Source organism: Pleurodeles waltl, chromosome 2_1 (assembly GCF_031143425.1).
Source record: "Pleurodeles waltl isolate 20211129_DDA chromosome 2_1, aPleWal1.hap1.20221129, whole genome shotgun sequence".
In the NCBI taxonomy this organism is placed as follows: domain Eukaryota; kingdom Metazoa; phylum Chordata; class Amphibia; order Caudata; family Salamandridae; genus Pleurodeles; species Pleurodeles waltl.
In genome coordinates this window covers 34,704,363-34,730,076 of record NC_090438.1, presented here as the reverse complement: position 1 = coordinate 34,730,076, position 25,714 = coordinate 34,704,363, and the positions used below count along the sequence as shown (strand labels likewise).

The 25,714-nt window shown below is 48.7% G+C and overlaps 1 protein-coding gene across 13 annotated transcripts in view; it reads right to left on the bottom strand.

The window, feature by feature from the left end:
- The window catches only part of MED12 (mediator complex subunit 12), a 786,294-nt gene that overhangs the window by 402,577 nt on the left and 358,003 nt on the right, over positions 1-25,714 (bottom strand). For all 13 annotated transcript variants that reach the window (XM_069209253.1, XM_069209261.1, XM_069209285.1 and 10 more), the window contains 2 exons: positions 8,259-8,422; positions 5,675-5,854 (listed from right to left, as the gene is read on the bottom strand). In XM_069209253.1, coding sequence (XP_069065354.1) covers positions 5,675-5,854; positions 8,259-8,422 — 344 coding nt within the window. The remainder of the gene's footprint in view (positions 1-5,674; positions 5,855-8,258; positions 8,423-25,714) is intronic.

Here is a 25,714-nt window from a genome sequence, read left to right as displayed (position 1 = left end):
GTACCCAGCGACCAGGTGCAGAGTGGTTACCTACCCGGTTGTCCCATAGACTAACACAGGGAGTAGTGGTTGGAGTTTGTGTGATTCAGGACCCTTCCCAGTGGACCCCAAGGAAACAAACAGACCAGAGGAAGGTTGGAGAGAGCCCCCACCGAGGATACCCAGAAGACAGGAGCACCTACACCATGGGACCTGGATGCAGACAGGAGAAGGGACCCTCTCTGAAGTCAGTGGGAGCATTGCATTGTCCAGCTGCTGTCACAACCCGTGGACCAGGCCGGTGGAACACAGGGATGGATTCTGGAAGTGGAGGACCTGAAGAGAAAGAGTCCACCACTCTTGAAGATGCCCAGGTGGTGCAGGTGGCAATGCCCACCCACCCGGAGATGAAGTTCCTGCAAGTCTGTGGAGGAAGAAGTCCAGCTGCGGGGTCCAGAGCTGCGCAAGTCCCCAGGAGTTGCCTACAAGCGGTCACTCATTGGTCACTAGACTGCAGGAGGATTAGTGACCACCACAGTCACCAACAAGCACTGGCAAATGCAACCCGGAGCTGAAGAGGTATTTGCAGAGATTTGGGGACCAGCAAGGTCCAGGAGACTTTACCTGTGAAGGGGAGTCAGGGCTGCCCTCAGCACGCAGGAAGGCCAGCAGAAGTCATTGGAGCCCCCACGGGTGACCCACTGTTCCTGCTGGAGTGTTGCAAGCCGCATCTAAGGTCCCACCCCAGAGGAAGACCCTATATAGCCCAGAAAGGGGGCTTGGTCAGGATGACAGGGTTGCTGTCCTGAGGGGTGTGAAGCTAGACAGGGGTGCAGTCTTAGCAGGGCTAGAGCAGGACAAAATAATGGTCCTAAAGGCTCTACCAGATGACAGGATTGTTGTCCTAAAGTATTAGTTTCTCTGGGAGGGCAGGAGGGTTGCTCCACGTTTTCTACGGCACAGCAGATCTGCTTTTCTGTCTTAGGTTCCTTTCAGAGGGGTATCTATCAGAGGGTGCCTCTGACGCCACCTCCGGGCCACTCGGATGCTCCCAGAGTTCCCTGCCAACCTTGGACTCAAGATGGCAGAACCCAGGGACCCTCTGGAGGAGCTCTGGGCACCACCCCTGGGGGAGTGGTAACTAACCCTTTCCATTGTCCAGTTTCGCGCCATAGCGGGGGCTGGGGGTCCCTGAACCGGTGCAGACTGGCCTATGCAAAGAGGGCAACAAATGCACCCTTCAAAGCATTACCAGTGGCTTGGGGAGGATACCCCTCCACCTATTTCCAAAGGGGGAGGGTGTAACACTTCTCTCCCAAAGGAAATAATGTGTTCTGCCTTCCTGGGCTCGAGCATCTCAAGCAACAGGAGGGCAGAAATCTGTCTGAGGGGTGGCAGCTGCTGGGCTGCCCAGAAAAACCCTGTAAGACTGGTGGTAGTAATGCCGGAGGTCCTCTAAGGAGCTCCCTAGAGTGCATGGAATCATAATTCCAATACTTGGAACAGTATTGAGGTATGATTCTGACATGTTTGATACCCAGGTTTGGAGTTACCATTATGTAGCTGGACATAGGTAGTGACCCATGTCCAGTACAAATATAAAATGGTGTTCCTGCACTCACGAAGTCCATTAAAATGGGGCTGGAGTTCATGGGGGAACCTCTGCTAGTGCACGGCTGCCCTCACACACAGATACCCTCATCCTGCCCTCTGGGCTGAGAGTGCCTACCATAAGGGTGACTTACAGTGACCTGGTGTAGTGACCTGTAGTGAAAACGAGTGCATGCAATGGCAGGCCTGCAGAACCCTTTCCATGGGTGTAAGGAAATGCCTCCTTGGCATGGTTGCCCCCTGACTTTTTACCTTTGCTGATGCTATGTTTACAATTGAAAGTGTGCTGAGGCCTGCTAACCAGGCCCCAGCACCAGTGTTCTTTCCCTAACCTGTACTTTTGTATCCACAATTGGCAGACCCTGGCATCCAGATAAGTCCCTTGTAACTGGTACTTCTAGTACCAAAGGCCCTGATGCCAAGGAAGGTCTCTAAGGGCTGCAGCATGTCTTATGCCACCCTGGAGACCTCTCACTCAGCACAGACACTCTGCTTGCCAGCTTGTGTGTGCTAGTGAGGACAAAACGAGTAAGACGACATGGCACTCCCCTCAGGGTGCCATGCCAGCCTCTCACTGCCTATGCAGTATAGGTAAGACACCCCTCTAGCAGGCCTTACAGCCCTAAGGCAGGGTGCACTATACCATAGGTGAGGGTACCAGTGCATGAGCATGGTACCCCTACAGTGTCTAAACAAAACCTTAGACATTGTAAGTGCAGGGTAGCCATAAGAGTATATGGTCTGGGAGTCTGTCAAACACGAACTCCACAGCACCATAATGGCTACACTGAAAACTGGGAAGTTTGGTATCAAACTTCTCAGCACAATAAATGCACACTGATGCCAGTGTACATTTTATTGCAAAATACACCCCAGAGGGCACCTTAGAGGTGCCCCCTGAAACTTAACCGACTGTCTGTGTAGGCTGACTAGTTCCAGCAGCCTGCCACACCAGAGACATGTTGCTGGCCCCATGGGGAGAGTGCCTTTGTCACTCTGAGGCCAGTAACAAAGCCTGCACTGGGTGGAGATGCTAACATCTCCCCCAGGCAGGAGCTGTGACACCTGGCGGTGAGCCTCAAAGGCTCACCCCTTTGTCACAGCCCAGCAGGGCACTCCAGCTTAGTGGAGTTGCCCGCCCCCTCCGGCCACGGCCCCCACTTTTGGCGGCAAGGCTGGAGGGAACAAAGAAAGCAACAAGGAGGAGTCACTGGCCAGTCAGGACAGCCCCTAAGGTGTCCTGAGCTGAAGTGACTCTAACTTTTAGAAATCCTCCATCTTGCAGATGGAGGATTCCCCCAATAGGGTTAGGATTGTGACCCCCTCCCCTTGGGAGGAGGCACAAAGAGGGTGTACCCACCCTCAGGGCTAGTAGCCATTGGCTACTAACCCCCCAGACCTAAACACGCCCTTAAATTTAGTATTTAAGGGCTACCCTGAACCCTAGAAAATTAGATTCCTGCAACTACAAGAAGAAGGACTGCCTAGCTGAAAACCCCTGCAGAGGAAGACCAGAAGACGACAACTGCCTTGGCTCCAGAAACTCACCGGCCTGACTCCTGCCTTCCAAAGATCCTGCTCCAGCGACGCCTTCCAAAGGGACCAGCGACCTCGACATCCTCTGAGGACTGCCCCTGCTTCGAAAAGACAAGAAACTCCCGAGGACAGCGGACCTGCTCCAAGAAAGGCTGCAACTTTGTTTCCAGCAGCTTTGAAAGAACCCTGCAAGCTCCCCGCAAGAAGCGTGAGACTTGCAACACTGCACCCGGCGACCCCGACTCGGCTGGTGGAGATCCAACACCTCAGGAGGGACCCCAGGACTACTCTGATACTGTGAGTACCAAAACCTGTCCCCCCTGAGCCCCCACAGCGCCGCCTGCAGAGGGAATCCCGAGGCTTCCCCTGACCGCGACTCTTTGAATCCAAAGTCCCGACGCCTGGGAGAGACCCTGCACCCGCAGCCCCCAGGACCTGAAGGACCGGACTTTCACTGGAGAAGTGACCCCCAGGAGTCCCTCTCCCTTACCCAAGTGGAGGTTTCCCCGAGGAATCCCCCCCTTGCCTGCCTGCAGCGCTGAAGAGATCCCTTGATCTCTCATTGACTAACATTGCAAACCCGACGCTTGTTTCTACACTGCACCCGGCCGCCCCCGCGCTGCTGAGGGTGAAATTTCTGTGTGGGCTTGTGTCCCCCCCGGTGCCCCACAAAACCCCCCTGGTCTGCCCTCCGAAGACGCGGGTACTTACCTGCAAGCAGACCGGAATCGGGGCACCCCCTTCTCTCCATTCTAGCCTATGTGTTTTGGGCACCACTTTGAACTCTGCACCTGTCCGGCCCTGAGCTGCTGGTGTGGTGACTTTGGGGTTGCTCTGAACCCCCAACGGTGGGCTACCTTGGACCAAGAACTGAACCCTGTAAGTGTCTTACTTACCTGGTAAAACTAACAAAAACTTACCTCCCCCAGGAACTGTGAAAATTGCACTAAGTGTCCACTTTTAAAGTAGCTATTTGTCAATAACTTGAAAAGTATACATGCAATTGAAATGATTCAAAGTTCCTAATGTACTTACCTGCAATACCTTTCAAACAAAATATTACATGTTAAATTTGAACCTGTGGTTCTTAAAATAAACTAAGAAAAGATATTTTTCTATAACAAAACCTATTGGCTGGATTTGTCTCTGAGTGTGTGTACCTCATTTATTGTCTATGTGTATGTACAACAAATGCTTAACACTACTCCTTGGATAAGCCTACTGCTCGACCACACTACCACAAAATAGAGCATTAGTATTATCTATTTTTACCACTATTTTACCTCTAAGGGGAACCCTTGGACTCTGTGCATGCTATTCCTTACTTTGAAATAGCACATACAGAGCCAACTTCCTACAATGGGCTCCCTATGGGTGGCAGAATAACTGCTGCAGCCCGTAGGGATCCAATGGAAACCAATGCCCTGGGTACCTAGGTCCAATTTATTAGGGACTTACATGGGGGGACCAGTATGCCAATTGTGGGAATAACAAGTTACCAGCAACCAAATTTAGAGGAGAGAGCACAGTCACTGGGATCCTGGTTAGCAGGATATCAGTGAACATAGTCAAACTCACTGATGAACAGGTAAAAAGTGGGGGGTAACCAAGCTAGAAAGAGGGCACTTCCCTGCAGTCAGGCTAAAGGCATTTATGACAACACTGTCCAGGAATGGTCTGAAAAGGTCCTACTGGCGTACAAAACCCATCGCTTCACCATAACGCGAGTGCACGGGCAATTTTCAACCTAGGTTTCCTTCTAGAAGCTATTTGTACTCTAGGTCTTCGTAATGAAGGTATGAAGCAAACAGAAAAGTCAGGAAGAGCAGAAAGAAACGAAAAATGTATTGTTGGGGGAAAGAATATTACAGCCAAACAGACAGAATTGGAAAATACACTCCACGATGTGTATTGGCAAAATGTGAAGGTGCAACTACCAACAAGCTAGCTGGAACCCTCCATATTTGTCATTTTCTATTCCTACTAGTTTGTTCAGCTATTTCGAGTGTTAACTACTGTAACAGAAAGTTCACATGATGTACCGCTGCCCAAGCAGTAGCTCAACAAGAATCTGCTGAGGTCCAATGAGAAGTCTGCAACAGCTAAACTCACTCCTCAACCTGCTGGTTTCAGTTAATAAGCACATCACACAAAGGGAATCCAGAAGAAGCCTCACATGAGACCAGAACTGTATGTGGACAGAAACATGTAGATACATTTAAATAGTGCTAAATGGGTACAAGAAGCTTCTGAGAGAAAGCAGGGGAAACAGAAGCACAACAGCAGGAGCAAGAAGGGGTTGTCAGGAATACTCACGCATTCTTGTGCGAAGGAAATATAAGAAAGGGAACCTATTAAATGGCTGAGCGGTAAAACAATGCAAAGACTGCAGACCCTGGGACCATCCGGAGTTATGAGATGGTAACGAGGCCGCCTTAGTGAAAGTAATAAACCTGACAGCACAGAGATGCTATAGGATAACCAATGTGAAGCACCACCTTACTCACTTTCACCTTTCCCTCGGGCCACAGCTAAACAAGCATCCTACCTCCAAGATCCGTTTAATCCTTTGGCGCTGAGGGTTCTCGCCTTCTTCGTTGTCCAGCAAACGATGGGGATAGCAGATCAACTGCATCAGCCTCTGAGCCTGGGTACTGCTTAGAACAGGGTCTTGCAAGTCATTACTGTCCTCACAGAGGCTCTTTAGACATCGCTCACCCACCCATTCCTGCAGAGAGATGCAAGATGAGAGCATCAGGGACAGCACGTCTGGCAAGAAGATGGTCTTTCTGTGAGCTGACCGCATTCCATGTCAATCATCATTGCACGCCAAACAAGATGACAAAGTACACATCAGATCTTTCAAGGGTAAATACAACACATGACACAGTTTATCATTATAAAAGAGACCTTGGCCCAAGCCTTTCATAAGCTAGCAGCATGTATACCACTGTGTCCTTCACAGTACTGATACCTGGATTGCATTTTGGTCATATTATAGGTCTGTCCTCTCCAGCGTAATAGTAAAAACCTACAGATACACAAGACAGAAGGGCCTTCAGGTCCATTGATACCCACAATATTGTACCCTTGCTTCAATCCCTGAGCCTGCACTGTCGCCAACCGTAGCGTTAGAAGTACTGATGCACACTGAAGACAATGTTAAGTCCAATAGTGTCAGAGTCGTTTTTTCTTCAAGTATGCTGGATAAATCCACTCATGGAGGGGACAGGCGGTTCGATATATAGCATTAAACCATGATAACCCTCGCATGGAGGAGCAACGCCGTATCTCTAACCAAGCTGGTAAGCACTCTGACAGTAAAAATGTGGCTAAATAAAACATTTATTTAAACATGTATGTATAAAATAAAAAAAGCTCTGGTCTGACAGTAAAAATGTGGCTAAATAAAACATTTATTTAAACATGTATGTATAAAATAAAAAAAGCTTTGTCATCGAATGGAGGTGAAATCAGATGAATTAGGACCTAAAAACTGTGGAAAATGGACTAAAAAAAACCCACAGCAATCCAAGGTCCTCCTGGATAAAGAACTCACTTGGAGGCAACGCAGAGCACAAGGCGTCATGAGACTGGACACTGTTGTGGGGTTGTCTTAGCATTTACACAGGCACATTACATTAGCTCTAGGCCTGGGCCCTTTCACCTGGCTTCTTTTCATGTTATTCCTCTTCTTTTAGCACAGCTTCATCTTAGTGGAGATGTTGTAATATTTTTATCAGTTGCTCTTTCAGGCAGAATTTGTTATTAATTTTTTTGCATGACATTTTCATCCTGTGCTCTACCCAAGGCTGCACATGAGAATTTATTGGGTATTGCCGGTACAAATTGTACGATGTCTACCCTACACAGGCATGCAACGTATTACCACGTCTGCGCAGTTCTTGGAACATCAGTTGTTTTATTATAGAACACCACACTGCCCCCACCATCTTAGAGGGGACATTCCCGCCAGCTTGCCATCTTATGCTGCATGTTGTTGTTGCAGTTTCTGCTAAAACTCTGCATCTTCTCTTCATCCATGTGGGAGGTCTCCCAGCAGACCAACAGGCCTCTTTCTATCTACAGTACAGGTATGGGATTGGGTGCCCTTCCTGGGATGAGATGGGCAGATTGGGGCTAACCCTGCTATTGCTCTCGTGCCGGTAGGGATTTTAGAATCATTATTGTGACAGTATAGAGGGACATTTCCTCCTTTGTTTCACATTCCTAGTCACCGCTCTAATGGTAATTCGTTTCATTGTCCTAATAATCGCAATTCATGCCTTTCTACATAAAATGCAGTTGCTGCAATAAGTGCATCGAACCAAACCCAGCTTCGGTTTGTCTTTGCATGTATGAGGGGTGTATAACTGAGCAAAGGGGTATGATCTGTTCCACCACAACTTTCCGAGTGTCATGCGACAGGCTGCCACAAATCACCTTTACTCTCGGGTTCTGGTGAGGTGCTACGAGCTAGCCAAAAGGGTAAGGCTGACGGCTGTCACACGGTGTGGGATCACTCAGTCCTCCATGTTCGGTCGTGCTACCACCCAAATCCAGCAGTCTCGCTGTTACAAGAGTCCTACGACAAAATCTCTGGACTTCTTAGGGGACCATGCTATATTTCTTTTCTTCTCCCTTGGCTCTGCCAATGTTGCGCTTACCAAGCCTCTGTTCTCTTTATTTGCTCATACTCAGGGAGAAACTTCAAGTCAGATACTGAACTTTAAATTGAAAGAATGGCAAAACCTGTACTATTTCACTTCAAGCTAATAATTAAGTCAGTGAATCTATGAAAGGTGCTACTTAGCATTTATTATGCAGAGTTTTGCACCCAATTTCCAATTTAAATATATGATATAAGTGCTGAGAAGGCCCACATACTGCAGGGAATTATTGTACTTTTTATGACTACGCATGAAGAGCCTAAGCCTCAGTGCATAGCAGATCCAGCTGCATCGTAGAGAGTAGGCTCACCAAAACAGAGAACAGTATATTTGCTACGTCTGAGCAAAGTCTGCCACTTACCTGCTTCTGTTGATGATGATGCATTTTTCAAGCTAGCATTTGGGTCAGTGTGACATTTCAATAATTCGAGGCACTGAGTGTCTGAGGAGGGGGTAACTCACCTGTTGACAGATGCTTCTGAGTACATACTTCGCATACAGGTCCAGGCTTGCTGTTTCAATAGAAACTGCCCGTCCTCCTGGCTTTTTAGATCCCAGGTCATCCTCTGTGAGGTCTTCAGCGCCTCCAGTGTGTGAAAAGCCAGAGCCTTTCAGTTCGGTATCTCCTGTGGCAAAAAAGAAATGCATGTCACATAACGACAAACTGCCACTGCTCACCCTCTGGCAGGTAGACAGCTGCCAGGCTACCGAGCAGTTGAGAGGCAGAAAGGTAAAGGGTAGCAACATTTTATCGGAATGAGAGATCGTACAGGAGTCAAAATGTTAACACATGAAAGTAACAACAACTTTAAAATCCAGTCTCAAATTAATAGAAGTAGGAAAGTGGATTATTATGTAGTGTGACTGAGACATCATCATGTAGTAATATCACAATCTATATCGGGTCCAGTTAGGTTGCTTCAAAAGAAAAACACTTGCTCAGTCCTGGGTACCTGTGGCACAGAGCAGTCAGGCTTAATCAGAGCAACACGTGTAAAGTATTTAGAAGTACCACAAGTCAATAAGTAAGAAAGACAACAATAAAAATCTGATACCAATTTATAAAAATAAAGGATATTTTTATCTTTTTTAGTCATCAAAATGGCAAAAATCTATTCAGAAGCCAGAGATATGATTTTATTTATTTTTATAAAATTTCTTTTTTTTAAAGAGGAAAGGAAATTCGTTTAGGAACAATAAATTGTCGTAATCGGCTTAGCAGTTCGAAGCAACTGCCAGCATGACTACTTTTGGACAGGCCACAAACGGTTGGGAGACTGTCACATGGACCACCTCGGTCCAAAAGAGACAGTTACCTGTCAGGTCCAGCACTTTCACTGCACTTTTCTCCTTTATTGCGGTCCAGCAAAGAAGTGATGCTGATGAGATGCAGTGAGTGTTCCTGGGGCCACCCTGGTATCCATGGGCGTTAGGGGTTGTCTTCGGCCTCAGGGCTATTTCCCATGATGCAGCAGTGGAGGTTCCAGCTACAGCAGTCTCAGTGGCTGTTTACAAATAAGCGAATTGTTTTCTTTCTGGGAACCAGAGTCAACTTCAACTTCGCCTTGGGTCGCACTAACCTGGAGACACACGGGAAAGTTCAAGATTCGCTCTCCCAGAAGGCACTTCAGTGGTGCTCAGGTGTTTGAGCAGTTGGGCTCTGGAGGAGTGCAGGTCTCCTTAGCTGTTGGTGGTCCTGAAGATAAGAGGAGGCTGGCCGACTAGCCCTTGGAGTCACTGCATCCTTCCTAGTTCTTTGCCACAGCAAGCACAATCCTCTTTGCAGTTCCTCGGATGAGGCAGGTGCAGTCCAGTTTTTTGGAACATTCTCTTTTTGCTGGGTACACAGAGCAGCAAGGCACTCATCCTTCCGTCTTTTATCCAGCCCAGTAGTGATCTACCAGGCTGGTCTGGTCCGGGAAGCCACTTTTATGCCATTTTCATGCTTGTAGGAGGCGAGGACTTACTAGTCAATGGGGCAAGAGTTCCCGAGAGGCAACCCTTAGCACTTTACATCTCTTTCGTGAGGTCTGGACACCATACAATTCCAGGATACCCTTCTCTTACCAAGTCCTAAATGGCATAAGCCTTCTTCCCCTGTGAGGAGACCTGGGCATATCCAAAGGGTGTACCCAGCATAATGAGCCACTCCTCCTGGAAAACGGGTTTACGCGTCTGGAGGAGAAACCACCCTGTCTGCCTACACAAAGGAAAGGGATCATCCAAGTGTGACTCAAAATAGCTTCAGTGAAATGGTAGCCATCCAGCCGTTGGAGGACACACCTCCTACCACCAGCGGTTCCTCTTTGTTCCCTGTTGCTGGGAGCACTTCACACTTCCTAGCAGGGAGGGCAGCCCATGTCTCAGATGAGAACTGCTGTAGACAGTCAGGAAGGGCTACCAGAGGTCTGGGCAACAGAGTGGTGACTTTTAAAGTCACCTTTGCTTTAAATGTTACTCTAAATCTGTCTTCAACAATGAGTTGACTTTAATGCAGAGATTAATTTGATATCTTGGAGTATTATCTTAGGCATTCACAAATGGATGCTAGCACTTGGAGCAATTTCTAATGAAACTCCATGTTGGCCAACTGGGATGCCAGTCTCACCAGAGTGAAAACAACAATTTCTAATTTTTACTGTTCCTTGTCTTGTGGGCTACCAAAGCCTTCCTTAGGAACGATGTATTAATATTAAAAAGGGAAATCTGGACTTGGCATAAAGGTTTATATTGCCATGTTGAGTTGGCAGGTTAGACGATATCCCCGCTCCACCCTGTGTAGGAAGCTGGCTAGCTATGCAGTGTACCAAATGAGGGATACACTATGCAGGTAGTACAGGCAACCTTTACTGGCTTACAGAGGTTAAAGTAATAACCCTAAACACTTTCTTTTGTGGTAGTGTGGGCGAGCAGTTTAGGCTGATCAGAGGGCAGTGATAAGCATTTGTTGAAACCACAGAGTCAATAAAGGAGTCCCACTCAAGAAGAAACTCAAGACCAATTTAGAAAAATAGTACATACTTCATATTGATTTAGACACCAAGATCTATAAGATCAGGTAAGTACTTTGAGTTAGTGATCTTAAAAAATTCAGAAAACACAGCAGTCAAATCTGAGGCATGCACCTCGAGCGCAGTAATGTTATCCTATGGGGAAAACATACACTGCACAGGATCACTTGCAATTAACTTACAGGACTGTTCTTCTGGACTCAATAAATAGGGGCCAAGGTCTCTAGAACCATCAACAGTTTCAGGTTACTTGCCCTGGTGTGTCCAGGTGTAGAGGTGCTCCTACTGGTGGTAGCAGTGGACACTGCAGTCCCTGGACTGGAGCAGGTAGGCAGGGTTTGGGGTCAAAGTCCTCAGCTAGTCCACAGTTCTTGCATTAGTCGGCTCTACTTTGTCCTCTTCTTCTTCAGTCAGTAGAATCTGAGTTCCTGGTGTCAAGGGGCCACTTAAATACTCAATTTAGTGGCTTTTAAGGAAGTGTATGGAATTAGCCAATGGGCTACTTACCCCTGGAGTGAATACAGCCCCTAGATGACCACTTCCAGTGGGGAGTGGGCAAAACCCTATATCAGATGTAGGAAGTTGGCTCTGTATGTGCTATTTCAAAGTAAGGAATAGCATGCACAGAGTCCAAGGGTTCCCCTTAGAGGTAAAATAGTGGTAAAAATAGATAATACTAATGCTCTATTTTGTGGTAGTGTGGTCGAGCAGTAGGCTTATCCAAGGAGTAGTGTTAAGCATTTGTTGTACATACACATAGACAATAAATGAGGTACACACACTCAGAGACAAATCCAGCCAATAAGTTTTGTTATAGAAAAATATCTTTTCTTAGTTTATTTTAAGAACCACAGGTTCAAATTTAACATGTAATATCTTGTTTGAAAGGTATTGCAGGTAAGTACATTAGGAACTTTGAATCATTTCAATTGCATGTATACTTTTCAAGTTATTGACAAATAGCTATTTCAAAAGTGGACACTTAGTGCAATTTTCACAGTTCCTGGGGGAGGTAAGTTTTTGTTAGTTTTACCAGGTAAGTAAGACACTTACAGGGTTCAGTTCTTGGTCCAAGGTAGCCCACCGTTGGGGGTTCAGAGCAACCCCAAAGTTACCACACCAGCAGCTCAGGGCCGGTCAGGTGCAGAGTTCAAAGTGGTGCCCAAAACGCATAGGCTAGAATGGAGAGAAGGGGGTGCCCCGGTTCCGGTCTGCTTGCAGGTAAGTACCCGCGTCTTCGGAGGGCAGACCAGGGGGGTTTTGTAGGGCACCGGGGGGGACACAAGCCCACACAGAAATTTCACCCTCAGCAGCGCGGGGGCGGCCGGGTGCAGTGTAGAAACAAGCGTCGGGTTTGCAATGTTAGTCAATGAGAGATCAAGGGATCTCTTGAGCGCTGCAGGCAGGCAAGGGGGGGCTTCCTCGGGGAAACCTCCACTTGGGCAAGGGAGAGGGACTCCTGGGGGTCACTTCTCCAGTGAAAGTCCGGTCCTTCAGGTCCTGGGGGCTGCGGGTGCAGGGTCTTTTCCAGGCGTCGGGACTTAGGTTTCAGAGAGTCGCGGTCAGGGGAAGCCTCGGGATTCCCTCTGCAGGCGGCGCTGTGGGGGCTCAGGGGGGACAGGTTTTGGTACTCACAGTCGTAGAGTAGTCCGGGGGTCCTCCCTGAGGTGTTGGTTCTCCACCAGCCGAGTCGGGGTCGCCGGGTGCAGTGTTGCAAGTCTCACGCTTCTTGCGGGGAGTTGCAGGGTTCTTTAAAGCTGCTTCTTGAAACAAAGTTGCAGTCTTTTTGGAGCAGGTCCGCTGTCCTCTGGAGTTTCTTGTCGTCGTCAAAGCAGGGCAGTCCTCAGAGGATTCAGAGGTCGCTGGTCCCTTTGGAAGGCGTCGCTGGAGCAGAGTTCTTTGGAAGGCAGGAGACAGGCCGGTGAGTTTCTGGAGCCAAGGCAGTTGTTGTCTTCTGGTCTTCCTCTGCAGGGGTTTTCAGCTAGGCAGTCCTTCTTCTTGTTGTTGCAGGAATCTAATTTTCTAGGGTTCAGGGTAGCCCTTAAATACTAAATGTAAGGGCGTGTTTAGGTCTGGGGGGTTAGTAGCCAATGGCTACTAGCCCTGAGGGTGGGTACACCCTCTTTGTGCCTCCTCCCAAGGGGAGGGGGTCACAATCCTAACCCTATTGGGGGAATCCTCCATCTGCAAGATGGAGGATTTCTAAAAGTCAGAGTCACCTCAGCTCAGGACACCTTAGGGGCTGTCCTGACTGGCCAGTGACTCCTCCTTGTTGCTTTCTTTGTTCCCTCCAGCCTTGCCGCCAAAAGTGGGGGCCGTGGCCGGAGGGGGCGGGCAACTCCACTAAGCTGGAGTGCCCTGCTGGGCTGTGACAAAGGGGTGAGCCTTTGAGGCTCACCGCCAGGTGTTACAGCTCCTGCCTGGGGGAGGTGTTAGCATCTCCACCCAGTGCAGGCTTTGTTACTGGCCTCAGAGTGACAAAGGCACTCTCCCCATGGGGCCAGCAACATGTCTCTGGTGTGGCAGGCTGCTGGAACTAGTCAGCCTACACAGACAGTCGGTTAAGTTTCAGGGGGCACCTCTAAGGTGCCCTCTGTGGTGTATTTTACAATAAAATGTACACTGGCATCAGTGTGCATTTATTGTGCTGAGAAGTTTGATACCAAACTTCCCAGTTTTCAGTGTAGCCATTATGGTGCTGTGGAGTTCGTGTTTGACAAACTCCCAGACCATATACTCTTATGGCTACCCTGCACTTACAATGTCTAAGGTTTTGTTTAGACACTGTAGGGGTACCATGCTCATGCACTGGTACCCTCACCTATGGTATAGTGCACCCTGCCTTAGGGCTGTAAGGCCTGCTAGAGGGGTGACTGACCTATACTTGCATAGGCAGTGAGAGGCTGGCATGGCACCCTGAGGGGAGTGCCATGTCGACTTACTCGTTTTGTTCTCACTAGCACACACAAGCTGGCAAGCAGTGTGTCTGTGCTGAGTGAGAGGTCTCCAGGGTGGCATAAGACATGCTGCAGCCCTTAGAGACCTTCCTTGGCATCAGGGCCCTTGGTACTAGAAGTACCAGTTACAAGGGACTTATCTGGATGCCAGGGTCTGCCAATTGTGGATACAAAAGTACAGGTTAGGGAAAGAACACTGGTGCTGGGGCCTGGTTAGCAGGCCTCAGCACACTTTCAATTGTAAACATAGCATCAGCAAAGGCAAAAAGTCAGGGGGCAACCATGCCAAGGAGGCATTTCCTTACATCAGAGCTCCTAGTTCCATCAATAACAGGACGGTGGAACCCTTCCTTCGTGGAGCACATCAGGCAGTCCAGCTTAGGCGTGTGAATAGCCTGGTAGTGCAACACGTCTACCTGCATAGCTAATTTCCCACCTGTCCTGGTGCCAAATGGGCCTGTGGGCAGGGGATGACATTCCCCAGGTCCAGGGGAAGCCAGGTTGGCATGTCAAAGGGCAGCAGAGGATTTGAAGCCTGCAGACCAGATATGCTGATTTACTAGCCATCCTGCTGGAGGAGGCGATAACACTTTTCTCCAGAGCAGGCACTGTTTCTGGCCTCTGAGAGCACGGGCTTTCACCTCCAGCGGGTCAGAAACTCATCTGTGGTGGCAGGCTAGTCGATACCAGTCAGCCAGCACACTTGAGCAGTGGTTCCAAACCTTTTTACTTCTGTGGACCCCCACTTTATCATTACTGGAACCCAGGGATCCCCACGGAATCATTATTGGAGTCAAGGGACCTCCCATTAAGTCATTACTGTAAGGTGGGGACCACGGCCTAAACATTGTCGATGATTTGAACTGCAAAACATTACACAAAAGTACAGAAGCAAGAATTCATAACTGTAAGGAAATGCCTCCTTGGCATGGTTACCCCCTGACTTTTTGCCTTTGCTGATGCTATGTTTTGAATTGAAAGTGTGCTGATGCCTGCTAACCAGGCCCTAGCACCAGTGTTCTTTCCCTAACCTGTACTTTTGATTCCACAATTGGCACACCCTGGCATCCATGTAAGTCCCTTGTAACTGGTACCCCTGGTACCAAGGGCCCTGATGGCAGGGAAGGTCTCTAAGGGCTGCAGCATATCTTATGCCACCCTGGGGACCCCTCACTCAGCACAGACACACTGCTTACCAGATTGTGTGTGCTAGTGAGAACAAAACGAGTAAGTCGACATGGCACTCCCCTCAGGGTGCCATGCCTACCTCACACTGCCTATGCAGTATAGATAAGTCACCCCTCTAGTAGGCCTTACAGCCCTAAGGCAGGGGGCACTATAACATAGGTGAGGGCACTAGTGCATGAGCACTGTGCCCCTACAGTGTCTAAGCCAAACCTTAGACATTTTAAGTGCAGGGTAGCCATAAGAGTATATGGTCTGGGAGTCTGTCAAACACGGACTCCACAGCACCATAATGGCTACACTGAAAACTGGGAAGTTTGGTATCAAACTTCTCAGAACAATAAATGCACACTGATGCCAGTGTACATTTTATTGTAAAATACACCCCAGAGGGCACCTTAGAGGTGCCCCCTGAAACCTTAACCGACTATCTGTGTAGGCTGACTGGTTCCAGCAGCCTGCCACAACCGAGACCTGTTGCTGGCCCCATGGGGAGAGTGCCTTTGTCACTCTGAGGCCAGTAACAAAGCCTGCACTGGGTGGAGATGCTAACACCTCCCCCAGGCAGGAGCTGTCACACCTGCCGGTGAGCCTCAAAGGCTCACCCGTTTGTGCCAGCACCGCAGGACACTCCAGCTAATGGAGTTGCCCGCCCCCTCCGGCCACGGCCCCCACTTTTGGCGGCAAGGCCGGAGAAAATAATGAGAAAAACAAGGAGGAGTCACTGGCCAGTCAGGACAGCCCCTAAGGTGTCCTGAGCGGAGGTGACTCTGACTTTTAGAAATCCTCCATCTTGTAGAAGGAGGATTCCCCCAATAGGGATAGGAATGTGACCCCCCCTCCCCTTGGGAGGAGGCACAAAAAGGGTGTACCCACCCTCAGGACTAGTAGCCATTGGCTACTAACCCCCCAGACCTAAACACGCCCTTAAATTTTGTATTTAAGGGCTTCCCTGAACCTAAGAATTTAGATTCCTGCAACTTACCAAAGAAGAAGACTGCTGAGCTGAAAACCCCTGCAGAAGAAGAAAGAAGACACCAACTGCTTTGGCCCCAGTCCTACCGGCCTGTCTCCTGCATTCTAAAGAACCCTGCTCCAGCGACGCTTTCTCCAGGACCAGCGACCTCTGAATCCTCAGAGGACTGCCCTGCTTCCAAGAGACCAAGAAACTCCCGAGGACAGCGGCACTGCTCCAAAAGAACTGCAACTTTGTTTCAAGGAGCAGCTTTAAAGACCTTTAAAGGAACGGAACTCCTGTGCAGGAGTGACCCCCAGGAGGCCCTCTCCCTTGTCCAGATGGTGGCTACCCCGAGGAGCCCCCCCCTTGCCTGCCTGCGACGCTGAAGAGATCCCTTGATCTCTCATTGAACATCATTGAAAACCTGACGCGTGTTTGCACACTGCACCCGGCCGCCCCCGCGCTGCTGAGGGTGTACTTTCTGTGCTGACTTGTGTCCCCCCCCGGTGCCCTACAAAACCCCCCTGGTCTGCCCTCCGAAGACGCGGGTACTTACCTGCTGGCAGACCGGAACCGGGGCACCCCCTTCTCTCCATTGAAGCCTATGTGTTTTGGGCACCTCTTTGACCTCTGCACCTGACCGGCCCTGAGCTGCTGGTGTGGTAACTTTGGGGTTGCTCTGAACCCCCAACGGTGGGCTACCTTGGAGCCAAAACTGAAACCTGTAAGTGACTTACTTACCTGTGAAGCCTAACAATACTTTACCTCCCCCAGGAACGGTGAAAATTGCACTAAGTGTCCACTTTTAAAACAGCTTATTGTGTTTTATGTAAAAAGTATACATGCTAATGTAATGATTCAAAGTTCCTAAAGTACTTACCCGCAATACCTTTCAAATGAGATATTACATGTAGAATTTGAACCTGTGGTTCTTAAAATAAACTAAGAAAATATATTTTTCTATAACAAAACCTATTGGCTGGATTTGTCTCTGAGTGTGTGTTCCTCATTTATTGCCTGTGTGTATGTACAACAAATGCTTAACACTACTCCTTTGATAAGCCTACTGCTCGACCACACTACCACAAAATAGAGCATTAGTATTATCTCTTTTGCCACTATCTTACCTCTAAGGGGAACCCTTGGACTCTGTGCATACTATTCCTTACTTTGAAATAGTGCATACAGAGCCAACTTCCTACATTGGTGGATCAGCGGTGGGGTACAAGACTTTGCATTTGCTGGACTACTCAGCCAATACCTGATCACACGACAAATCCCAAAAATTGTCATTAGAAATTGATTTTTTGCAATTTAAAATTTTTCTAAATTCTTAAAAGTCCTGCTAGGGCCTTGTGTTAGTCCCTGTTAGCATTTCCTTTTAGAGTTTAAAAGTTTGGTAAAAGTTTGAATTAGATCCTAGAACTAGTTTTAGTTTCTTAAAAAGTATTCCAACTTTTAGAAGTATAATGTCTAATACAGATGTGAATGTGGTGGAACTCGACACCACACCTTACCTCCATCTACAGATGAGAGAGCTAAGGTCACTCTGTAAACTAAAGAAAATAGCAATGGGCTCCAGACCTTCCAAACTACAGCTCCAGGAGCTGTTGGCAGAGTTTGAAAGAGCCAACCCCTCTGAGGATGGCAACACAGAGGATGAGTATAGTGACTTGGAGGGTGATTCCCCCCCCCCACCAGTCCTATCTAGGGAGGACAGGGCCTCTCAAGCCCTGACTCCACAAATCATAGTCAGAGATGCTGGTTCCCTCACAGGAGGGACCAACCTCTCTGAAATCACTGAGGATAACTCCAGTGAAGAGGACATCCAGTTAGCCAGGATGGCCAAAAGATTGGCTTTGGAAAGACAGATCCTAGCCATAGAAAGGGAAAGACAAGAGATGGGCCTAGGACACATCAATGGTGGCAGCAACATAAATAGGGTCAGAGATTCTCCTGACATGTTGAAAATCCCTAAAGGGATTGTAACTAAATATGAAGATGGTGATGACATCACCAAATGGTTCACAACTTTTGAGAGGGCTTGTGTAACCAGAAAAGTGAACAAATCTCACTGGGGTGCTCTCCTTTGGGAAATGTTCACAGGAAAGTGTAGGGATAGACTCCTCACACTCTCTGGAAAAGATGCAGAATCTTATGACCTCATGAAGGGTACCCTGATTAAGGGCTTTGGATTCTCCACTGAGGAGTATAGGATTAGATTCAGGGGGGCTCAAAAATCCTCGAGCCAGACCTGGGTTGACTTTGTAGACTACTCAGTAAAAACACTAGATGGTTGGATTCAAGGCAGTGGTGTAAGTAATTATGATGGGCTGTACAATTTATTTGTGAAAGAACACCTGTTAAGTAATTGTTTCAATGACAAACTGCATCAGCATCTGGTAGACCTAGGACCAATTTCTCCCCAAGAATTGGGAAAGAAGGCGGACCATTGGGTCAAGACTAGGGTGTCCAAAACTTCCACAGGGGGTGACCAAAAGAAAGGGGTCGCAAAACCTCCCCAGGGGAAGGATGGTGAGACAGCCAAAAACAAAAATAGTAAAGAGTCTTCTACAGGCACAGGAGGGTGGGCCCAGAGCCTCTTCACAAAACAATTCTGGGTACAAGGGTAAAAACTTTGATCCCAAAAAGGCCTGGTGTCGTAGCTGTAGTCAGTCTGGACACCAAACTGGAGACAAGGCCTGTCCCAAGAAAGATACCACTTCTAACTCCAATCCAGCTAAAACTGGAATGGCCAGTCTCCAAGTGGGATCAACAGTGTGCCCAGAGCAAATCAGGTGTCACACTGAAGCTACATTAGTCTCTGAGGGTGGGGTGGATTTAGCCACACTGGCTGCCTGGCCCCCTAACATGCAAAAATACAGGCAGCAGCTCTTAATTAATGGGACAAGTGTAGAGGGCCTGAGGGATACAGGTGCCAGTGTCACTATGGTGACAGAGAAACTGGTTTCCCCTGGCCAATACCTGACTGGACAAACCTATCCAGTCACCAATGCTGACAATCAAACTAAAGTACATCCCATGGCAATGGTAACTTTAGAGTGGGGAGGGGTCAATGGCCTGAAACAGGTGGTGGTCTCCTCAAATATCCCAGTAGACTGTTTGCTTGGAAATGACCTGGAGTCCTCAGCATGGGCTGAGGTAGAACTGAAAACCCATGCAGCCATGCTGGGTATCCCTGAACTGGTGTGTGTCAAGACAAGGGCACAGTGCAAGGCACAGGGTGAAAACGTAGAGCTGGAGTCTGGAAGAAAGGCCCAGCCTACCAAGAGAAAAGGAAAGTCAGCTGGGAAACCAGCTGCAACACAACAAGAAAAAGAGAGCCTCTCTTCTCAGGAAGAAGTTCTGCCCTCTGAGGGAACTGAGCCTATGGAGCTGGAACCTTACCAGGTTGAGCTCTTGGGCCCAGGGGGACCCTCAAGGGAAGAGTTGTGTAAGGGACAAGAAACCTGTCCCTCTCTTGAAGGCCTTAGGCAGCAAGCTGCTGAAGAGTCCAAAGGCAAGAAAAATGGAACACATAGGGTCTATTGGGAAGATGGACTCCTGTACACTGAGGCATGAGATCCCAAACCTGGTGCCACTAGGAGAGTGGTAGTGCCTCAGAGTTTCAGAGAGTTTATTCTGACCTTAGCCCATGATATTCCCCTTGCTGGGCATTTGGGACAAACCAAGACGTGGGAGAGGTTAGTCAACCACTTCTACTGGCCCAATATGTCCCAGAAGGTTAAGGAGTTTTGCCTCTCCTGCCCCACCTGTCAAGCCAGTGGTAAGACAGGTGGGCATCCAAAGGCCCCCCTTATTCCACTTCCAGTGGTGGGGGTCCCCTTTGAAAGAGTGGGTGTGGACATAGTGGGTCCACTGGAACCTCCCACAGCCTCAGGAAATATGTACATCCTAGTAGTAGTGGATCATGCTACTAGGTATTCTGAAGCTATTCCCCTTAGGTCGACTACTGCCCCTGCAGTAGCCAAGGCCCTCATTGGTATCTTTACCAGAGTGGGCTTCCCTAAGGAGGTGGTGTCTGACAGAGGTACCAACTTCATGTCAGCATACCTAAAACACATGTGGAATGAGTGTGGAGTGACTTATAAATTCACTACCCCATATCATCCACAAACTAATGGCCTTTGTAGGAAGTTGGCTCTGTATGTGCTATTTCAAAGTAAGGAATAGCATGCACAGAGTCCAAGGGTTCCCCTTAGAGGTAAAATAGTGGTAAAAATAGATAATACTAATGCTCTATTTTGTGGTAGTGTGGTCGAGCAGTAGGCTTATCCAAGGAGTAGTGTTAAGCATTTGTTGTACATACACATAGACAATAAATGAGGTACACACACTCAGAGACAAATCCAGCCAATAGGTTTTGTACAGAAAAATATCTTTTCTTAGTTTATTTTAAGAACCACAGGTTCAAATTTAACATGTAATATCTTGTTTGACAGGTATTGCAGGTAAGTACATTAGGAACTTTGAATCATTTCAATTGCATGTATACTTTTCCAGTTATTCACAAATAGCTATTTTAAAAGTGGACACTTAGTGCAATTTTCACAGTTCCTGGGGGAGGTAAGTTTTTGTTAGTTTTACCAGGTAAGTAAGACACTTACAGGGTTCAGTTCTTGGTCCAAGGTAGCCCACCGTTGGGGGTTCAGAGCAACCCCAAAGTTACCACACCAGCAGCTCAGGGCCGGTCAGGTGCAGAGTTCAAAGTGGTGCCCAAAACGCATAGGCTTCAATGGAGAGAAGGGGGTGCCCCGGTTCCAGTCTGCCAGCAGGTAAGTACCCGCGTCTTCGGAGGGCAGACCAGGGGGGTTTTGTAGGGCACCGGGGGGGACACAAGCCCACACAGAAATTTCACCCTCAGCGGCGCGGGGGCGGCCGGGTGCAGTGTTAGAACAAGCGTCGGGTTCGCAATGGAAGTCAATGAGAGATCAAGGGATCTCTTCAGCGCTGCAGGTAGGCAAGGGGGGGCTTCCTCGGGGAAACCTCCACTTGGGCAAGGGAGAGGGACTCCTGGGGGTCACTTCTGCAGTGAAAGTCCGGTCCTTCAGGTCCTGGGGGCTGCGGGTGCAGGGTCTTTCCCAGGCGTCGGGACTTAGGTTTCAGAGAGTCGCGGTCAGGGGAAGCCTCGGGATTCCCTCTGCAGGCGGCGCTGTGGGGGCTCAGAGGGGACAGGTTTTGGTACTCACAGTCGTAGAGTAGTCCGGGGGTCCTCCCTGAGGTGTTGGTTCTCCACCAGCCGAGTCGGGGTCGCCGGGTGCAGTGTTGCAAGTCTCACGCTTCTTGCGGGGAGATTGCAGGGGTCTTTCAAGCTGCTCCTTTGGATAAAGTTGCAGTCTTTTTGGAGCAGGTCCGCTGTCCTCGGGAGTTTCTTGTCGTCGTCGAAGCAGGGCAGTCCTCAGAGGAGTCAGAGGTCGCTGGTCCCTTTGGAAGGCGTCGCTGGAGCAGAGTTCTTTGAAAGGCAGGAGACAGGCCGGTGAGTTTCTGGAGCCAAGGCAGTTGTTGTCTTCTGGTCTTCCTCTGCAGGGGTTTTCAGCTAGGCAGTCCTTCTTCTTGTAGTTGCAGGAATCTAATTTTCTAGGGTTCAGGGTAGCCCTTAAATACTAAATTTAAGGGCGTGTTTAGGTCTGGGGGGTTAGTAGCCAGTGGCTACTAGCCCTGAGGGTGGGTACACCCTCTTTGTGCCTCCTCCCAAGGGGAGGGGGGCACATCCCTAATCCTATTGGGGGAATCCTCCATCTGCAAGATGGAGGATTTCTAAAAGTCAGAGTGACCCCAGCTCAGGACACCTTAGGGGCTGTCCTGACTGGCCAGTGACTCCTCCTTGTTTTTCTCATTATCTCTCCTGGACTTGCCGCCAAAAGTGGGGGCTGTGTCCAGGGGGCGGGCATCTCCACTAGCTGGAGTGCCCTGGGGCATTGTAACACGAAGCTTGAGCCTTTGAAGCTCACTGCTAGGTGTTACAGTTCCTGCAGGGGGGAGGTGTGAAGCACCTCCACCCAGAGCAGGCTTTGTTTCTGTCCTCAGAGAGCACAAAGGCTCTCATTGCATGAGGTCAGAAACTCGTCTCTCAGTAGCAGGCTTGCACAGACCAGTCAGTCCTGCACTGAACAACTGGGTAAAATACAGGGGGTATCTCTAAGATGCCCTCTGTGTGCATTTTTTTAATAAATCCAACACTGGCATCAGTGTGGGTTTATTATTCTGAGAAGTTTGATATTAAACTTCCCAGTATTCAGTGTAGCCATTTTGGAGCTGTGGAGTTCGTTTTTGACAGACTCCCAGCCCATATACTCTTATGGCTACCCTGCACTTACAATGTCTAAGGTTTTGCTTAGACACTGTAGGGGCATAGTGCTCATGCACATATGCCCTCACCTGTGGTATAGTGCACCCTGCCTTAGGGCTGTAAGGCCTACTAGAGGGGTGACTTACCTATGCCACAGGCAGTGGGAGGTTGGCATGGCACCCTGAGGGGAGTGCCATGTCGACTTAGTCATTTTCTCCCCACCAGCACACACAAGCTGGCAAGCAGTGTGTCTGTGCTGAGTGAGGGGTCCCTAGGGTGGCATAAGACATGCTGCAGCCCTTAGAGACCTTCCCTGGCATCAGGGCCCTTGGTACCAGGGGTACCAGTTACAAGGGACTTACCTGGGTGCCAGGGTTGTGCCAATTGTGGAGACAATGGTACATTTTAGGTGAAAGAACACTGGTGCTGGGGCCTGGTTAGCAGGGTCCCAGCACACTTCTCAGTCAAGTCAGCATCAGTATCAGGCAAAAAGTGGGGGGTAACTGCAACAGGGAGCCATTTCTTTACACAAGCCCCCCCCCAGCCCACAGGCCAGGAGACTCAGCCAAAGCTGGGAGAGTCTTCCTAGTCTGTCAGGCGAGGAAGAGTAGAGGAAATAGGCTGGTTTGTTGCAGGGCCTACTCTGCCTTACATCCTCCTGTTCAGGTCATTCCCTCTGGGGAACTGACCCACTTCCACAGTGATAGGACCTAGTCTGAACTGCCTCTTGTCTGTGCTTTTTATGTCTTCACCCATTCTCTCTATTTTGGGGTTAGAGGTATCCACCTCTGCTAATCTTATCTTAGCCAGGGTCACCCCTAGCTTATCCAAAGAGGTTACCCAGAGCTGGAGTAACCCCACCATGACCAACAGGGTCAGGGGGCCTAACTTGCTATTTGGCATGGGGTCAGACCACCATGCCAAGGATAGTGCAGCCATAAAGGCTAACACCCAGCAGAGGCCACTGACAGCTGTCAGTGCCCAGAACCACACCTTTAGCTCTTCACCTACAAGGGAAGGGGCTAAGTTACAGGCTTCTTTGGGTTCAGGGTGCCTGTCTGCTGTATTAGAGTGGGGGGTTACCACATCTTGTAGTAAACACCCTTCTTCCACTCTTTCTTCTGTTAGCTGAGGAGCCACCCACTCAGGCTTAACAGTTGCCTGACTAGCCAGGACTTCTTGTGGGTCCGGTTGGACTTTATCAGGGCCACTTTTGGAGTTCTCCCCTACTGGAGCAGAATCTCCTTGGCTTGCTGGAACCTTGGCTAAAGGTTGTCCACCTTTCCTACTCTGTTTCCTTTTCTTTTTCTTCTGGGGCCTACTTGCATTTACTGCAGAGGCAGGCACTCCAGAATCCTTGGGAGAGGACTGGCACTGGACCAGTTCCTCTCTTGGGCTCTGACTAACCTCTGGGTAGTCATTTCCAAGGAGACAATCAAGGGGGAGGTCTGTACTGACTACCACCCTTCTCCAGCTAAAAGTCCCACCCACTTCTATGGGCACAAAAGCCACAGGCCTATCAGTGACCCTGTCTGGGCTAACTCTTACTCTGGCCATCTCACCTGGGATGTACTGGTTTGAGAACACCAGCCTGTCATGCACAATAGTGTGACTGGCACAAGTGTCTCTCAGGGCAGTGGCTGGGATTCCATTCACCAGTAGGTGGTGGAAGTGTCTACTTCCCTCTGGAATCTCCAACTCACCTGTTGGGCCCTTTTTCCAGTTGAAGGCTATGAAGACCTCCTCATCTGAGGAGTCATCTCCAATGGCTACACTGGTTACCCCTGGGATTTGGCTAGGGGGTTTGTTTTTGGGACAAGAAGTGTCCTTGGTGTGGTGCCCTGTCTGTTTACAGTTATGGCACCATGCCTTAGTGGCATCCCAGCTCTTACCCTGGTACCCACCTTTGTTTTGGGTTGTGTCTCTGGGCCCACCCACCTGGTCTGGTTTTTGGGGGCCTACAGGGGACTCTTTTTCTTTGTTTCTAGTGTCACCCACTTTCTCCTGGGGAGGCTTTGTAACCCCTTTCTTTTGGTCACCCCCAGTGGAAGTTTTGGTTACCCTAGTCTTGACCCAGTGGTCTGCCTTCTTTCCCAATTCTTGGGGAGAAATTGGACCTAGGTCTACCAGATACTGATGCAACGTTTCATTGAAGCAGTTACTTAAAATGTGTTCTTTCATAAATAAATTATAAAGCCCAACATAGTCATACACTTCATTTCCAGTTACCCAACCATCCAGTGTTTTCACTGAGTAGTCAACATAATCAACCCAGGTCTGGCTCGAGGATTTTTGAGCCCCCCTGAATCTAATTCTATACTCCTCAGTGGAGAATACAAAGCCCTCAATCAGGGTACCCTTCATGAGGTCATAAGATTCTGCATCTTTTTTAGAGAGTGTGAGGAGTCTATCCCTACACTTTCCTGTGAACATTTCCCAAAGGAGAGCACCCCAGTGAGATTTGTTCACTTTTCTGGTTACACAAGCCCTCTCAAAAGCTGTGAACCATTTGGTGATGTCATCACCATCTTCATATTTTGTTACAATCCCTTTGGGGATTTTCAACATGTCAGGAGAATCTCTGACCCTATTTATGTTGCTGCCACCATTGATGGGTCCTAGGCCCATCTCTTGTCTTTCCCTTTCTATGGCTAGGATCTGTCTTTCCAAAGCCAATCTTTTGGCCATCCTGGCTAACTGGATGTCCTCTTCACTGGAGTTATCCTCAGTGATTTCAGAGAGGTTGGTCCCTCCTGTGAGGGAACCAGCATCTCTGACTATTATTTGTGGAGTCAGGGCTTGAGAGGCCCTGTTCTCCCTAGATAGGACTGGTGGGGGGGAATCACCCTCCAAGTCACTATCTTCATCCTCTGTGTTGCCATCCTCAGAGGGGTTGGCCTTTGCAAACTCTGCCAACAGCTCCTGGAGCTGTAGTTTGGAAGGTCTGGGGCCCATTGTTATTTTCTTTATTTTACAGAGTGACCTTAGCTCCCTCATCTTAAGATGGAGGTAAGGTGTGGTGTCGAGTTCCACCACATTCACATCTGTACTAGACATTATGCTTCTAAAAGTTGGAATACTTTTTAAGAAACTAAAACTGGTTCTAGAATCTAATTCAAACTTTTAAACTCTAAAAGAAATGCTAACAGGGACTAACACAAGGCCCTAGCAGGACTTTTAAGAATTTAGAAAACTTTTCAAATTGCAAAAAATCAATTTCTAATGACAATTTTGGAATTTGTCGTGTGATCAGGTATTGGCTGAGTAGTCCAGCAAATGCAAAGTCTTGTACCCCACCGCTGATCCACCAATGTAGGAAGTTGGCTCTGTATGTGCTATTTCAAAGTAAGGAATAGCATGCACAGAGTCCAAGGGTTCCCCTTAGAGGTAAAATAGTGGTAAAAAGAGATAATACTAATGCTCTATTTTGTGGTAGTGTGGTCGAGCAGTAGGCTTATCCAAGGAGTAGTGTTAAGCATTTGTTGTACATACACATA